The sequence below is a fragment of the Aspergillus affinis genome (assembly GCF_023601865.1).
Source record: "Aspergillus affinis strain CMG 70 chromosome Unknown NODE_11_length_483380_cov_85_280398, whole genome shotgun sequence".
In the NCBI taxonomy this organism is placed as follows: domain Eukaryota; kingdom Fungi; phylum Ascomycota; class Eurotiomycetes; order Eurotiales; family Aspergillaceae; genus Aspergillus; species Aspergillus affinis.
Genome location: NW_026515792.1, coordinates 185247 through 200127, shown reverse-complemented (window position 1 = coordinate 200127; position 14881 = coordinate 185247). Strand labels below are relative to the sequence as shown.

Genomic DNA, 14881 nt, shown 5'->3' with positions numbered 1-14881 from the left:
CGAAGACAAAGATAGAGAAAAAGACGAGAGAACATCGACGCCAACATCAACATCAATATCAACCAAGAAGGATAGATCCGGGCTAGAAGAAAAAACATAATTGATGACCAAAAACACCCGTTGTTGAAGAGATAGAACGATAGATGGACAATTAAATAGATCGATAGATGCATAGACAGATGGATATAGCACACGAAGGGAGATAGAGGGAGTTGAAAATGTATCAAAATCGAACGCGTCCCTCCCCTTTTCTGACAAGGCAGACAGACACAAACGAAATGGGATCACCGCTGTGGAACATTGACACGAATAAAAGAAACAGAAGATAAGGTGTTTCAAACACATTGACTTGAAATATGTCAATACAGGCGTGGCATAGAGTCTAAGAACGGCAGAGTGGTCTAAGATACTTTTTGGGGACAGGTGTTGTGAAATCAGGGTGCCTTTGTGCGGGGAAAGGGTGAAGGTTTTAAGCCATTAAGAAAGAACAAGTTGGTATGTCCAATGGGAAGAGTATATCAGAGAAAATGAAAAGGCCATCAAGGTCAGTTATGGAAGAGTTGATCGCTGGCGCTATGCAGGATGCCCGCGACTCGGTCCACCCATTCCTGGGTTTGGGTCCAGTTGCCTGAATCAATGCTGTCCCGAATAGCTGGGAAGAAGGTCGGATCATAGCCAGACCACAACTGGGGACCGAATATAACATGCTTGAATTGTGTGCGATTGGGTACCTGGAACGCAAATTCGTTAGCCTGGAACAGCCTTGTTCTCTAGTCCAAAAATCACTTACTCCGCCATCCTCTCGATCGTCCAAAAGATGGGTTTCAAAAGCAGCCATCCGAGCATTATAAGACATCCGTTGAATAGCCATCACGTTGTTTTCAAAGCCTCCGGATCCCCAGACTGCGTCGTGCCACACCTGAGCCCACTTTTGGAACTTAGCAGCGTCGCCCTGGAATTTCGCGGCGGCGTTATACAGAGCCTCAAAGGTGACGGAGACATCCCGACCAGCCTTATCTTTGTGGGCGATTGGAACCTTCTTGGACTTGGCGTAATTCTCCAGATCGGTAACATAGACGGCGATGCGCTCTGCGTAAATCTCCAAATCGAAGGGCAAGATCGGGCTGTCCGCAAATTGGAGGAGCAGCAAACCCCAGAACTGGCCCAAGCTCTTATGGTAACGGAATCCTGGGTCTCCGAACTTCGTCATCCAGTCCCAGTTCTCGTAACAACTATGATAAGGGAATGGTTGGCCGGTGAATCCGAAATCCACACTGGACGTTCCAGCTATGTCTTGGAAAGCGACATAGTCACTGCCAGACCCCAGAGGAGCCAACTGTTTCTGCTTCTTCTCCCAGATGTCTTTCAGCGTCTCGTTGGTGACCGGATCCGAGATGCGGCCCAGGATCTGCATGACGACACGCTCGAAGACCGGACATCCTGCTGCCTCGAAGTCCTGGCCTCCGACACCGACATCAACGTTAATGTAGGCATATGCATTATCGCGCAAGGTCTCCAGTTCCTTCTCGACGTGCTCCGTGGAGCCGATGATGTTGTACTCCTCTGCATCCCAGCTGACAAACTCGATGGTACGTAACGGGCGCCACCCCAGTTCAAGTAGCTCGCCAAACACCCGAACAAGCTCGAGGAAGACGGCAGTACCGCTTCCTGGATCGGCGCTGCCGAGACACCATGAATCCCGATGGTTGCCGACGATAATTTTCTTTTCCGGTTGTTCAAGGCCAACAATTCTTCCAAACACATTATAAATGGGCTGCCGTTCTACCTCGTCCTGGAGATTCACGAGATTGACGGTCGGTGAGTCCTCGTTTCCGGTCCACCATTGATCGATCTTCGGCACACCACCAACCCACTTCCTAGGAACCTTGGAGCCATGGCCTTTGAGAGCTTGTAAGAGTTTCTGGGCATCGCGCCAGGCCAACGGCAAGCTTGGGATACCCGTTAACCCCTGGCTTTCCTCCGGTTTAAGTCTCTTGCTCTCGTCTGGCGTGGATGCAAACCCTGGAGACAAGACGTCTCCGACAACCCATGACATCAAACTTACACCGCCTCTTTGTACGCCGTCTGCTGGCATATATCGCCCCTTTGGAAAGGGTTCCCCGCGCACAAAGCCGTCCTCCGACGGATCAGAGTAGATGATGCAGCCGACAGCACCTGCTAGTTCGGCGGCTTTAACTTTCAGGGCCCGATCAGTTTCAGACCCGTAATATCGAACCAATGCTATAGAGCCGTTCACAGAGACCCCCTGGTCTGCCAGGTATTGAAAGTCGTCTTTGGAACCGTAGTTCGCATACACAAGCGGTCCCGTAACATTCCCCGATTTCGAGTGACCGTGGAAGACCGGTGTTCGCTGATTGTCGTCTTTGATGTCTTCCTCGAGCTTCGCTTCCCAGGCCAGGTCTGGGGGGTCGACAATAGCCACCCTCCTTCCATCGGAGGTGGGATAGTTGAGGTATACCTGGAACTCCTCCATTTCGATCTCATCCAGTCCGGCGTTCCGGAATTCTTGTTCGATCCATTCCGCCAACACGTAGCTTCCTTCGGTGCCAGCCATGTGAGGAAACTGTGTGACCCTTCTCAGATTCTCTGCGATGTTCGTTTCGTTGATGTGGCCCTGGACAAAATTCTCCACGGATGCTGCACTGTAGGACTGTCCCATAATGAATCGGGTGTTCATATTGAAGATATCCGAAACAAAGAACACATAAACGACGGTAACCACTAGTAGCAGGCCGAACACACGCAGCATGATCATGCACCCGTGGTTTTGCATTGTTGAGCGAGCGGTGTCGAGGTTGACGGTGAAACGGAAGCTTGGAAGGTATCGACGCAGCGGGAGGTGTATCGAGGATAGGGTGCGAGTCAGACTGTTGAAGCGTTTGGAAACTTGAGCGCGCAATCTCGAATGCCGGCTTGGCCGTTGATTCGGGTCCTCCACGTCCATCTGAGCGAGTTCCCGCTGCAGGTCCTCGAGGGAGCCTCTTTCCGACCCCGGGGCCGACGATTCGAGGTCGTCGACGCTATTCCGAGCGGACTCGACGGTGGGAGGATGGTAGCCATGAAATCGGGATCGGTGTCCCTCGTGTGTCGTATTAGCGTCGGCATCATGGAGTAAGCCCTGTCTTTCGGCATGGCTGCTGGGTTCGTCGGGATCATGTTCGGATCGCGACGAGCTCGGGCGAGAGGCAGTAGCCTCATCGTAGGTGGGGATAGGGAGTGCTTCGTATTGGATTTTATCGTCGTTGCCCATGGTGGCAGGTACGGGGCTCCGGGGAGCCGTGCGAGTTGGACACAGTCACAGATACCGGACTAAGCGGGATCATGGTCTGGAAAGGAAAGGAGTGACAGTCGCAGACATGCTCCCCGATTGGAGGGAAGATCCAAACGGCCGAAAGGGGCAGCGAAAAAGAAGGGAAGTTTAAGGGGGGGAGGTTAGGTGGAAGGCGAGAGGGGGGCCGAAGAAGGCGAATTCCGGGCAAAAAGGAGTGAGGTTATCGAAGCGTCGCAGGCGGCGCTGCTTTTCCCCAGACCGTCACGGAACAGGCGTGGCGCAGGCCAGACAAGAGAAGTGACCCACGCTCGGCACTCTGATAGTAAGGAATAGTAAGCAGGCAGAAGGGTTTTGGTGCGCCCACAGGCTGCCAGGCACTCTCATCCCCGTAGAGATGCAGGTCCGACTCTCCCATCATGATGGAGATGAGAAGCAACAATGAAGGATGGAATTGCACTGACAGGATGGAACAAAGATAAGGAAGCTCAACGATTGTTTGGAGGGGGAGGAAAGAGAAAAGGAAAAGGAAAAGGCGAGACTGCAAAATTGGGAAAAGAGGGACAGACCAAAACGGTGACGGGGTACCGGTATTGATACATCTCTTACAGTTACATACCGCGGATGCCCCTGGCAGTACAGCCACAGATACTTGTTCTTCTGCCCGTACTACCCCTCATTGCAGGTACTCTTCCCTCTGTGACCATACCAAGGCTGCCGTCAGGTACTGTCATAACGTCTCATCACTAGGAACCGACGACCGTTTGATCTACAGGGCAGTCCTAATGGGCGAGGATTCAGCTGAAGAGAAGGCTAGTTCAAGCCTCCAATGCTCAGTGTGAGGTTCTCATGGCTTGTCCACGGCAAAATCCTTGCACCATACGATTTAACCAACAATGTCTGGCGAAGAACTTGAATTGACAGATATTCATCGTGCGTACTGTATATATACTCCGTAGTCCCGGGGTATATATCTATCGGCAAAGACCAGAAAGCCTAGAACTATAGAAACCCGAGGGCTCTTTTCTTTCACGGAGGACCCAACCCACTGACCACTTCCAAGACGATTTCCTTGCCGGCTAGACCGGATCAGCCGTTGAACGGTGACGACTTGTCGCATGGTCCTGGACTCCCGGTCCAGCAAGCGAGGCACACAAGATATTGCAATGGGCCGCTACCAGCCGGAGACTCAAGACCGGAAACGCAGTGGAGTCTTCTGACGATTCTACCTACTCGATTGATCCGAGTCCGCGTGTGGAATGAGCATGACGAATAGGTACCCCCCTTGGCATTCCACCTCGGGGTTGAATACCGCAAGAGGTTTTGGCAGAGATCGGTTCTTTCCGTCGGGCCATGTATGTGCATGTATTCCTAGTGTCCCACTTTCATTTTGACAACCTAGTTACTCCGTAATCACCGAATCAGTCCGTAGTCGGGGTTTCTTCGCAGGGAGTGGCATCCACAGGAATCCTTGTTCCAGACGAAGTTCTCGGCAAAACGGAGCCCGTTGGCCCTTGTTTCGCCCGTAGGGATCCACATGATAAGATTGATTAATCCTGGAATAGATTTTTATTATCGTTGGGATGGGCTGACCGGCCTGCATCGCTGTCGTGCAGAGTGGACAATATTATCTAAAAAATGACGTTGGGGGAGGGGCTCGTTGATATGAAGAAAGGAAGAGATGAAGAGATGTGAGAGTTGGGAACGAGGAACCCGACGGGAACCTGATATCGCTCCTCTTGATTATTATTTGTCTTTCAATTTTTTTTCTTTTTTCTGTTCAAGGCTATGTCAGCCTCGGCCGACAATCCAATTTAGTAGTTCGACACGAGGGGACCAGGAAGTCTACTCCGTAGTATGCTAGCATCATTTGATAGGGACGAGGATCCACGGATTCAGCAAGCTCAGGAATACGACGGCTGAAATCATTGACGCTCATATCGGCCAAATACATGATGCCGATTCTAAGGTGGCAATTTCTGATGGCCTGATAGACCGTCGATCATGCTTGCATTGAGATTTATGCAGTATGTAAGTCTGCGTACAGAGTACTGTGGTATGTATGTATGTATGTACGTATGCATGTACTCTGTCGGAATGTAGATGTGTATGGGAGTACGAGAGGTACTCCGTCCTACGCGGTCCATTTATCGTGATTGGGGGGGGGGGGGTTGACCGAGGAAGCATTCCCAACCATCTAGGTAGTCTCTCTCGTTGCTTTCACCAGCTGGTCAGGTCGAGTCCGAAGTATCGCATCTCGGAGGTTCGCGATAGGACGGGAACATTACGAGGAAGACGAGTCGCACGAAGAGTCGGTGAGGTCAGACCGGAGGAAAGCAAGCAGACGAGAAAAAGTCGAAAAGGGGCCGAAGTCAGAGACGGTCAGGGGCTTTCCAGACAACGCAACGAGCGCAGAAAATGCAAGAATTGTCTCATAGAAAGGGCTTCTAGTATGTAGAGTACCGTGTATATCCCATCCTGGAGAAGCAGTGGGGATTTTTTTAATCTGTTGATCCGCTCGGGTCACGCCTGGATCCAGTGGGCTATTCCCTGTTCGGTCACCCCGCTAACTTCTTATGGTCAAGGGTATACACCTCAGGCTGCGATAACCCCCCGCCAGCCCGGGAAGGCGCCTGAAAGTTGCCTGGATTAAAAAAAAAAAAAGGGACCCGCCTGGAAGCAAGACTAGCCGATAACGAACCAGCTTCGTTCACGTTGGCTTTGCAAGGGCAAGAATTATTATCTTATATCTACACCTCACTCGCTCTCTCTCTCCTTCCTTCTCGGTCCTTTTTTCTCTCTCTCTTCTTCTCTCTTCTCCTCCATATTTCCCTACTTGACATCCTTCCTCCCCCTCCCCCTTCGTTTATACTCCTGTCAAATCTCTCCAATTCCTCTTCTTCCTGATACCCCTCTGTGATTCTTCCGCCCCTCGATTCCTACCCATCTTCCCCCCTTATCACACCGCCATTATGTCTGCTCGTCCCCAGAACATTGGTATCAAGGCCATTGAGGTCTACTTCCCCAGTCAGGTATGCCCTTCCTGGAGTCCTCTCCATCCCTTGTTCTTCAACCTCGAGAACAATAACAAAGAAAGCAAAAGTGGGGTTCAGGGCTAACGATTGTTTGCAGTGTGTCGACCAGTCCGACCTCGAGAAATTCGATGGCGTGAGTGAGGGCAAGTACACAATTGGTCTGGGCCAGACCAAGATGAGCTTCTGTGATGACCGCGAGGGTACGTTTATTATCCACCCATCCTCTTTCCTGGACTTTGGACCATGTTTTCCCTTTCTTTCTTTTACCCCTGTACCCTCCTGGGGCTACAATGCTAACAATTTCCTTGGACAGACATCTACTCCATGGCTCTGACCACACTCTCCTCCCTCATCAGCAAGTACAACATCGACAAGAACAACGTTGGCCGTCTGGAAGTTGGTACCGAGACCCTCCTGGACAAGTCCAAGTCCGTCAAGTCCGTCCTGATGCAGCTCTTCGCCCCCGAGAACACCAACATCGAGGGTGTCGACACCGTCAACGCTTGCTACGGAGGTACCAACGCCGTCTTCAACAGCATCAACTGGGTCGAGTCCTCCGCCTGGGACGGTAGAGATGCTATCGTCGTCTGCGGTGACATTGCCCTGTACGCCAAGGGTGCCGCTCGCCCCACCGGTGGTGCTGGCTGCGTTGCCATGCTGATCGGCCCCGACGCTCCTATTGTCTTCGAACCCGGTCTCCGTGGCAGCTACATCACCCACGCCTACGACTTCTTCAAGCCTGACCTGACCAGCGAGTACCCCGTTGTTGACGGCCACTTCTCGCTCAAGTGCTACACCGAGGCCGTCGATGCCTGCTACAAGGCCTACGACGCTCGTGAGAAGACTCTGAAGGAGAAGGCCCAGAACGGCAGCAACGGCACTGCCCAGGACGACAGCAAGACCCCCTTGGACCGATTTGACTACATCCTGTACCACGCTCCCACTTGCAAGCTGGTCCAGAAGTCGTTCGGTCGTATGCTGTACAACGATTACCTCGCCAACCCCTCCCACCCCGCCTTCGCCGAGGTCGCCCCCGAGCTGCGTGACCTGACCTACGACCAGTCCGTGACCGACAAGAACGTCGAGAAGACCTTCATGGGCCTGACTAAGAAGCGCTATGCCGAGCGTGTGCGCCCCGGTTTGGACGTGGCCACCCTTTGCGGTAACATGTACACTGCTACCGTCTACGCTGGTCTGGCCAGCTTGATCTCCAACGTCAAGTTTGATCCTGCCGAGGCCAAGCGTGTTGGAATCTTCTCCTACGGCAGTGGTCTTGCCGCTTCCATGTACAGCGCCAAGATTGTCGGCGACGTGTCCTACATGGTTGAGAAGCTCGACCTCCACAACCGTCTCAACGGCCGAACTGTTCTGCCTCCTCAGGCTTACGATGATGTAAGGATCCGTTTTGCCCCTCGTAAAACCTGCCCCTTGACTAATGCACGATTAGATGTGTGTCCTCCGTGAGCATGCTCACCTGAAGAAGAACTTCAAGCCTTCTGGCAAGACGGAGACGCTGTACCCCCAGACCTACTACCTCTCCGAGGTTGATGACATGTTCCGACGCCAATACGAGGTCAAGGCCTAAGTTGTGCCTAGCACTTCATAGACCTTGTTCACTTTCTTTGCTTTCTGTTTTGAACCCGACCGGTTCTCTTCATAGACGGTTCACTAGACTTCCTCCCTCGGCACCAGGATCTTAAGATTCACGTACAGAATTTAGGTCTGGTGTGACGATGGTTTCTGTTTGTCTTTGCCTTGTCTGGGTTTTCGGGGATTGGTACCTCCTATACAGGAGCCGGGATGACGACTATGATGATGCTCTTTAGATAAGGTGGCGCTGGAAAGCTTCCGGATTCACGAGAAGATCTTTAACGCTTCTTTTTCTTTTTCACTCTATTGATATCAATATAATTAATCAAATCTATGGTTTTACTCTTACAAATATTTTGCATTTTGCCTTCTCTCGCACTTTGATGATTTACTTATCGAGTCATCGTATTAGAAAGGTACCCTGCCCTTAGTTAACTAACTAACTAGCCAGTCTATTAGCTTAGGTAAGCAACGAACCCTAGTTAAGCCCTCTTAGTTACTACTTCAACCTCAGCCTCAATCTCACCACTTCGGTGGAACCACCAGAGGGTGCAAAGATAGATCCTGCAGAAAGTCAAGACTGCTGCAGACTCAAAACAAACTATCTTCCTTTATTCAAAAATAGCAGTTTAGCAGGTCGATTTAGATCATGTTTGTCCACTCCTTACCCGCCGGCGCTCCCTATCGTGCCGTCACCCATCTTCAATCTTCCTTTTCCTCCCCGGCTTGTCCAATCCAAAAAAAGTAGTGGAGGACAATTTTTTTATTTCGGTCATGCCCGATGGTGATTTGTCCGCCGCATCGAAGCCAAGCATGCTGCAGGTTCTCAAGAAAGAGGAGCCACTCAGCGAGCCTGGCGCCTACCTGGGTCGTGCGAGCCGGCGCGTACGGTACCCAACTTCATTTGCTCCGTGCTATGGGCATCGTTCACTCAGTGGGTGTATTCTTAGGACTCGGGTATCTTGAAACTATTGTACCTACTGCTGTGGCCCTGGCGCTTGGTCAAACACGCTTTCATTGGTCTGCACCCGCGCTTTCTTCGTGCCTCTGTTGCCGTTCCTCTTCGATCTTTGGCGCCGCGAAGTGCAATCACCTTACTTTCCCCAGGGACCACATCTTGTGAAAGTATGCCAGTCATTTACTTCCCTCTTGCCGCCCATTGATACAACTCCAAGGCGTGTCGCTTATGGGTAAGGACGAGATTAAATTAGCAACATTTGACCGAGAATAGCATGAAACGCGAATGCTGCCGATTATAGATCTTATTTTAGATCACAACGAACCATTTCCTAGACGGGGAAAGCCTTTGATCTCGATTAGATCTGAAGACCTGCAGAAGATGCAAATTTAGCAACATTTTGACGCGCGACTGTAGATGAAACAGTCATGCTGGCCGTCAATGGCTCTGAGGATCGTTTGTTTCGCGCATCATCCGATATGCCGGCAGCCCATATGTCGATTCCCTCTCGATTGCGCTTCTGGACACCCCAGGAACCCGGCGGTTTGGCGTTAAGATGGAGCATAGATTGTGTTTCATGTTGTCGTCCCCTGCTCCTGTTTACCGGCTATCTCTTTTACATCGGGGTCGTGTGGCTCCAGGCTTGAAGAGCATTTAACATCCAAACATTTCCGGTCTGGATATGCAAGAATTCCTCGTGGCAATTCATACAAGCAATGAACCGCCTGTGATTCACTGTTCAAGTGCTGCGCAGTTGCCCTTTCTATTTTGAACCAATCCATTCTACTGGCAAAGACCATTCCTTTCCACATACCACTGGGAGCTGGCTCTTCCAAGAAGACATTGATCGACCTACGGCCTACTGCTTTCTCTTCTAAAGCTTTTAATATATCATCATGTCACTTCACTACTCTCACTATCGGCCAACCACTCCCCCAGGCCTGCCAATGGGGGAGTATATCCGGACCGGTGGTCACAGTCGCAATGCGTCTGACTCATCCGTGTACTCTAATGACTCGTCCCCATGGTCTGCGGTCACCTCGACCACCAGTGCGAGTGATGACTCGCCGCCCCGGCATCACCATGGACCTACTCTACTTCCAAAGATCAGATCGCAGGACGTGATAATCGAGCCGGCCCCCGTTGGTGGCCAGCAACGTCAACGTCGTGTCTTGTCAAACACCCGAAACCCACCTGGAACTCTTCCATACCCTCCCAGCCGGGCTTCGGGGCAGCGCAATGCCGGAGGATCCGCAGCTCTACTATCTCCGGTTTCACCGATGTATGCTTCCTCTCACCACGGTTCGACATTGTCATCCCCCGTCAGTATCACGCCGTCGCACAAGCGCAAAACTTCCAGCGGGCACTCTCGCTCAGGGTCTTGCTCCAGCATCGACGAGGCAACTTTGAACCGATACGGCTACCCCACCTACCGGCAGCTGCCTAGGTACTCTATACCGCAAGCCTCTCCCACAACGCCGGTGACGCCGGTTACGCCTAATATCGTTGTATACCCGCCCTACACACATTGCTCGCAAGGCACCGCGCAAGTCAGTGTTCGGACTTGTACTCAGGTGCCGCTGGTATTGCCCGGCTCTCCCTATGGCTACTCTCAAGTACCGAGTGCCCAGAGCTCGCCCGTCGGGTTTGTCCACCCCGGCGATGGACTCCACCCTCAATCCACCAATCTACTTTGCTACTTGACCGCACCAACGCAAGCTATTTGTCTAGTGCGGAATGTGAGCGTGATCCCTACCCGGGGAATGCATGACTACTTCTGGTGGGACGTCCGGAACCTGCGCAGCTGGACCTCTTTTTCGCTGCGCACCTTCAATTCTATCAATGGTCTCACCAAGCTTCTGAAAACCACCATCTCTTCGCATTTGACGCCGCCCACAGCGGTATCAAGCTCTCACCTTGCACCCGACTCCGAGGCCTCCTTGGTGAGCCTGATCAATGATCTGTATGCGCCCCGCGTGAACGCAGCTCTAGCTGTCTCCCAGGGGACCGAGCATTTGACGCTCTACCCGGCTCCGGTCCCGCGCACCACCGCCAACAAAAACTACGGGGGACCACATTTCCTGGCCAACTATGCCTCGGACAGCGAACAAACGAGCTCTGGGTTGCCCCGCGGCCGGCTCGTTGGCATCGTCAAGACCTTCGACCGTTGGAACACCGGGATGCGCAACGAAGCCCCCCATCGACGAGTTGAGTATCTCAATGGCCTGGCGCACCTTCAGCGGTGCATGCGCGAACACTCCTGTCGGTATGGCTTCATCATCACCGAGATCGAGCTTGTTTGCGTCCGAGCAGGGTGCGACGAAGGCGACGACGTACCCTACTTCGGCTTCTTGGAAGTCTCCCCTCCCATCCCCACGAAGATTGCCGCGGGACACGGTAGCAGGAGCAGAGGCTCGAGAACATCAGAACCCTACACCAGTTCCCCGACGCCGTCCAGCGACAGCTCGCTAGCCAGCCAGTCTCCGCTCCTCGACGGAACCCCGGAACCGGCTCCAAACGCCCTCGATGTACCCCTGACGGCCAACCTAGCGCTATATTTCTTGCTGATGCTATCAAAGTCGGTGCCCTTGCCGTCTCAGCCGTCGGCGCACCTCAACGTCGGCGGACCGGGGGCATTGACGCGACAGCGTATCTTACCGGAAGGAAAGGACAGTTGGATCCCACAGCCGCAAATCGGCGAGCGTCGCGATGCGAAGAGAGTGCGCGGTTGGGTATGGCCGCAGGATGCCTGGCATCGACGCGAGGGGGGAGGAGTTCCGCGTTCGCGAGCCGGGGAGCCCAAACCGAAGAAATGGCACAAATGATGTATGGAAAGGGAATCTGTTTCATCTTATGTAGTTCTGTTGATAAATTCTATTTGGGATAATAATTATAATGTTCAAAAGGTCTCTGCGAAATAGAATACCTTTCTCTACCCACAGTGGACAGCGTCCTTACCCGTTCCCGCAGCAGCGCCTATTGAGAACAAAGAACAAAGAACCCAAACAGCATAACTTGCAAGGTAGTTAATACGAATCGTCACGATTACTCTTCTATTCGATACTCCTCATCTTCCCCAAGGTCCTCGTGACGCCAATCATGCCGTGGACCGTGCATTGTTTCCCATCTCGAGCCACTCCCAAGGACCTTGGGATCCGAGTACCCTGTGAGAGAGGATCACCGAGGTAAGGTCATCAGCCACCGCGCATTCTATAAGAGATGCCATGAGTAAACGGACGCAGGGATGTGAATCGAGTCTTCATACACCTTTCTATCGTTCCTAATAATATCCTGATCAACCCGACCCTTATCGATCATAACCACAGCCTCCCACCCCGCAAAACAAGAACACTAAAAAACAATGGCGGGCCCTACAACAACCACGGCCTCATTCCCCGATCTCCTCGATGTAATCGTCGTCGGTGCCGGGCCCTGCGGCCTGGCCGTCGCAGCGCGCTTGAACGAAGAGACCCCCTCCGCCATGTTCACGGACGAAGAGCATCAACGATACCACTGGATCAACAAACACCGCGGCCGAATGGCCCTTGTGCGCTCACACCATCGGAAGATGAAGGGAGTCAAGGCCGAGAAATGGCAGGGTTTCGATTCCCGGCGCGCGAGTCAATCCCATCATCCCTCTGCCTCGTCATTATCGTCCTCGCCCCCGCCGTTGTCGTCTTCGCCGACATCGTCCGTATCTGACATCGACTTCGAAGATGAGAGTCAGCACAAGGAAGGCGCCTTGTCGATGATGGTGCTGGATAGCACGGGTGATAGATGGATGGAGAGATGGAACCGGGCGTTCAAGACCCTGGAGATCGAGCAGCTCCGGAGTCCCATGTTCTTTCATGTCGATCCGAGTGATCGGGACGGTATGTTGGCGTATGCGCAGGAGACGGGCCGGGAGAGAGATCTCTGGGAGATTTCCGGTTGCGTGGGGAAAGAGTTGAGCAAGCATAAGAAAAAAAAGAAGTTACAGACGAAGTCCCAGTGAGAGATACCCTCTTGTTCTTGATCAGCTCTTTGAGAATGCCGATGGCTAATACGGGATATGACACTGTGTAGGGTTATCGGAGAAGCGGAGATCGATGAACGAGATCGAAAAGACTACTTCTCTCCGTCAACGGGCCTCTTTTCCGATTACTGTTCTAGCATCGCATCGCGGTACGGACTCGACAATCCCGGCAGGATCTCGCAGTGCGAGGTGGAGGATCTCCAATACGACGTCCACCCGGAGTTGTCGCCATCTGACAAAATATTCACGGTGACTACGACCGACGGAACGAAGCTCTATAGTAAAGCAGTAGTACTGGCCATCGGACCCGGTCGAACGAAAATCTTTCCGTTCAAATTGACGAAAGAAGAGGAGCACGGGGCCTGCCACAGCGCGGAAATCCGGACCTTCCCCAGTCCCAACGTCAGGCAGAAGATCCAGCAACGGCAGCAGACTAACCTGGTCGTCGTGGGCGGAGGCCTTTCCTCCGCGCAGATAGTGGATATGGCCCTTCGCAAGGGGGTCAGCAAAGTGTGGTTGCTCATGCGATCAGATTTCAAAGGTGAGAAGCCAGTCATATCTGCCTCGTAGCCAGGGCATAACTGACCCGCTCTCACAGTCAAACATTTCGACATCAGCCTGTCCTGGATGGGCAAGTTCCGCAACTACGAAAAGGCCGCGTTCTGGTCGGCCGACACGGACGAGGAGCGGCTGGAGATGATCCAGGCGGCGCGCAACGGAGGCAGCATCACGCCGCGGTACACGAAGATCCTGAAGCAGCATGCAGCGCGCCACCGGGTCTACATCCATCCACGCACGGTGATCAGCGGCCGAGAGTTCTGCACCGCCTCGCAAACCTGGCGTCTCACCACCGATCCACCCATTCCGGACCTCCCTCGCATCGACTACATCTACTTCGCGACGGGCATGCGGGCGGACGTCACGGAGCTTCCGCTGCTGCAACGCATGAACCGCGAGTACCCGATCGAGAGCAAACAGGGATTCCCATGTATCACGGAGGACCTGATGTGGAAGACCGACGTTCCGCTGTTCTTGACGGGACGCCTTGCTGCGCTCCGTTTGGGACCAGGTGCCCCCAACCTGGAGGGAGCGAGGCTGGGAGCCGAGAGAATAGCATGGGGGATGGAGGAGGTGCTGGGACGGAAGGAATCCGAAGAGAACAACGAGGCCGAGCGGTCGAAGGAATGTTTCTGTGGCTTGGGGAACCGATACGCTGAGTTGGGCGAAGTGAGTTGGTAGTTGCCATGATTAGCCCTAACTTGGGAGTGAGATAGAAGTGGTTAGCTGTAGTAGCAGTACTACCTTAGGCACTCGTCAATTATTTTAATTACGGTACGTTTAATTAACGAATAATACCAGATTTATAAGTATAATCACGTGCGATACAGACCATGATAACTGCAACAGACCGTAAGTGACCATACCAGAACGATGCTGCCTAAGAGGAGAGAGTACTTCTCTTCCCTCCGCCCTCTGCTTCTTCTCTTCTCTCTCCCTCCTTCTCGTCTCTCCACTTCGCATCGTCGTTTTCTTATCTAATCCAATCTCAAGCTTGCATTAAACTTTCTAAGCCTCAAGTCATCCCCCCCACCTTAGATGCCAGTCTAAATCAGCTTGCCTGGTGGAGTGAATGTTTACCGCTGAGTACAATACATCTGTCATACCAGCCACTATGAGATAAGAATGATTAATGAGACATCAAACCGCAGTCGCAACACACGCGATCCAATCCAAAGGACCGATACCTCCATGGATATGACCTCCAAATGATTCCAGTATGATGGAATTTGCACCGCCACATTCTTCAGCCACATCGGGGAGTCCTCGTGGAGTTGCGCCACAGTCAGGGGGCAACGTCACATCGAGGGCAAGCTACTCAGCTTCAGGATGGAAAGCGAGAAAAAAAAGCATAATTCGCGGAGTCTTCCCATTGGTGCTTATGACGCAAATTAATACCTCTGATGTGCACGACACGTTCTGGACTTAATGAATGA

General features: G+C 52.7%; 4 protein-coding genes across 4 annotated transcripts; 3 read left to right on the top strand and 1 right to left on the bottom strand.

Annotated features, from left to right (window-relative positions):
• Positions 1-545: 545 nt before the first annotated feature.
• On the bottom strand, positions 546-3271 carry KD926_000994 (M28 family metallopeptidase; the record flags this gene model as incomplete). The annotated part of the gene is made up of 2 exons (XM_053096543.1): positions 546-731; positions 791-3271. 2 exons carry the CDS (start codon positions 3269-3271, stop codon positions 546-548), a joined length of 2667 nt encoding a protein of 888 aa, XP_052959374.1.
• A 2990-nt stretch (positions 3272-6261) lies between these two features.
• erg13 (hydroxymethylglutaryl-CoA synthase) lies at positions 6262-7909 on the top strand (the record flags this gene model as incomplete). Its single annotated transcript, XM_053096542.1, has 4 exons — positions 6262-6321; positions 6422-6524; positions 6638-7716; positions 7772-7909. The coding sequence occupies 4 exons, from the start codon at positions 6262-6264 to the stop codon at positions 7907-7909; spliced, it is 1380 nt and encodes a 459-aa protein (XP_052959373.1).
• A 1910-nt stretch (positions 7910-9819) lies between these two features.
• On the top strand, positions 9820-11697 carry KD926_000992 (uncharacterized protein; the record flags this gene model as incomplete). Its single annotated transcript, XM_053096541.1, has 1 exon — positions 9820-11697. The coding sequence occupies one exon, from the start codon at positions 9820-9822 to the stop codon at positions 11695-11697; it is 1878 nt and encodes a 625-aa protein (XP_052959372.1).
• Positions 11698-12233: 536 nt separating this feature from the next.
• Positions 12234-14126, top strand: KD926_000991 (FAD binding domain protein; the record flags this gene model as incomplete). The annotated part of the gene is made up of 3 exons (XM_053096539.1): positions 12234-12862; positions 12938-13428; positions 13486-14126. The coding sequence occupies 3 exons, from the start codon at positions 12234-12236 to the stop codon at positions 14124-14126; spliced, it is 1761 nt and encodes a 586-aa protein (XP_052959371.1).
• Positions 14127-14881: the final 755 nt, after the last annotated feature.